At 42.5% G+C, this 2243-nt stretch overlaps 1 protein-coding gene across 1 annotated transcript; it reads right to left on the bottom strand.

Annotated features, from left to right (window-relative positions):
• Positions 1-1369: 1369 nt before the first annotated feature.
• On the bottom strand, positions 1370-2002 carry LOC119733103 (uncharacterized protein K02A2.6-like). Its single transcript, XM_038206682.1, has one exon. It carries the CDS (start codon positions 2000-2002, stop codon positions 1370-1372), a length of 633 nt encoding a protein of 210 aa, XP_038062610.1.
• Positions 2003-2243: the final 241 nt, after the last annotated feature.

Genomic DNA, 2243 nt, shown 5'->3' with positions numbered 1-2243 from the left:
GTTCGCTCAGTTCAGGAACTTCGGCTGATGCCTGGATCAGTGGTCAGCTGAGCTCGGACAGAGATACAGTGCGCCCTCTATTCGAACAAGTGCATTGACCTCCAGCAAGCGGTTGACAAAATAGTATGGTTCAGCTGCCGTTTGATAGAATGTGTTCCATTTTACAATGTGGAGGCTTGGGGACAAATCATGTCAGTTGTGATGCACATGTTGCATATAGGCCTATGGGTTACACCTCTATGTTCCGACACCCCTATGTTCTGACTGCACATATTCCTATTCCTAACCCTAACCTTAACCCTAACCCTAACCGGGAGTAACACAATCTAAGTTGTCGGAACATAGGGGTGTCGGAACATAGAGCAGTCACCGGCCTATGCGCATGGATACAAGGTACGTCGTGTTTGCTTGTTATGCTAATGCTATGAAAATAATGTATGCTCTCTTGGTAATATTTTGTTATTATTTTGTTCGTAAATTGAAACAGAAAAATATGTTATATTGCTTGAGTATTAATGTAGAAGACATTGAGCATTTGCTTGGGAAGTTGTGAAACGGAAGGAATGAATGTTGCAACCTGACGTTACTTCGGCGGTTGTGTACGTACAAAAGCAGACAGGGCTCTGGACATTGCTGGAGTGCTGTGAAACGTCCAAAACTAAATCAGGGCCACTTTACTCAAAGTTTAGCCAGCAAATTTCTCAAAAAAATCCACTGGGGCAAAGAAAATGTTCTCAGTATTTCATACTCCTAGAACTATAAGGCTCCACTATGTGGAGCCTCATAATTCTAGGAGTAAGTTTTTCACCGACCAATTTTGCAGACTGAATTCAATTTTTAAAGGAGATTTTTTCTTCAATATTTTGCACATGAGAGGCTAGAAGGGAAGTCATGTAATTTCAAAATGGGGATAATACTGGACTGGTACACGTCCAACCATGGTCCAACTATTTGAAAAGACTGACCTGTTCATTTAGTGTCAATAGTCTGTTGCCTTGTAAATTGAAACTAGTTCCCGCTTCATACCATAGTCGGGGATCTTGGGGATATTTTTGTTCACATTCTTCCAAAAGCACCAAATTTAGCACAGATGTCGTTCATACCATACTATTTCGAAACCCATTCGATTGAGGATATCTGGGGGATGATGTGGTATGTGTGAAATAACAAGTGTTGGAGATGTTGCGGAAAGTTTCAAAGTTGAAGTGGGGTATATTGTCACGTATCAGTGTTTCAAGAATTCCTTGTTCTGCAAATATGTTTTTAAGAAGATATACAATGGTGTTGCCGTTAGAGTGACCTTTCGGTATCTTTCGCAAGTATATGTACTTGGAATAGTAGTCAGCGATAAGTAAGTATTCCTCATCATCTAGGAAAAGATGTTGGCAGCTATTGTCTGCCATGGTCGATTTGGTAAGACACGTGGTTTCATAGGTTCTGATGGTTGTGATTTGCCATGGGATTGACATATGTCACACGACCTTGTCATCTCTTCAATGTCATCATTGATGTTGTGCCAAAAGACACATGTCTTTGCTCTGAGCTGGGATTTGATTATGCCTTGGTGTGCTTCGTGTATGGTGTTGAGGATGTTTTGTCTTTCCACTTTGGGGATGACAATCCTCTGGCCTTTCCTTATAAGCCCATTCTCAAAAGACAGCTCGTCCCGATATGCCCAGTATTTCCGTAGTGGTTTTGGAATCATCTGTCGGTTGTCTGGCCATCCATTCTGTATGATCTCGCGAAGGGCTGCGAGTTCTGCATCGGCATTTGTTGCTTCTTGCAGCTTGGACACATTTTGGTCAGAGAATTGAACATGGTGTACTCGTATTTCTTCTGTCTCTACCGGTGCTCCCGGTAGTGGATGGAGACGAGACATTGCGTCTGCCAGTAGCATTTCTTTGCCTGGCTTGTATTTGATCTTCACATCATACCCTTGAATTCTTAGCAGAAGTCTTTGCAGTCTTGGTGGTGCTGCGTTGAGGTTTTTGATGTGGATCATTTCTAGGGGTTTGTGATCTGATTGAACAGTGAATGGTTTGCCATATGCGTATGTGTGGAATTTTTCGCGAGCATATACTACGGCTAGCATCGCACGTTCAATGTTGGCTTATCTTTGCTCTGTATCGATCAGCGCTTTGGATGCGAAGCAGATTGGTTTAGAGTCTTGCGTTAGTGCTGCTCCGAGACCTTTCAATGAGGCATTAACTTGTAGGACGGTTTCTTTCTTTGGGTCGAAGTAT

This window comes from Patiria miniata, unplaced genomic scaffold (genome assembly GCF_015706575.1).
Source record: "Patiria miniata isolate m_02_andy unplaced genomic scaffold, ASM1570657v1 HiC_scaffold_25, whole genome shotgun sequence".
Lineage (NCBI taxonomy): Eukaryota > Metazoa > Echinodermata > Asteroidea > Valvatida > Asterinidae > Patiria > Patiria miniata.
This window is presented reverse-complemented; position numbering and strand designations above follow the sequence as displayed.

Excerpts from the sequence above, each read along its gene's own strand:
- LOC119733103 (XM_038206682.1), bottom strand. The coding sequence starts at position 2,002 with ATGATCCACATCAAAAACCTCAACGCAGCACCACCAAGACTGCAAAGA.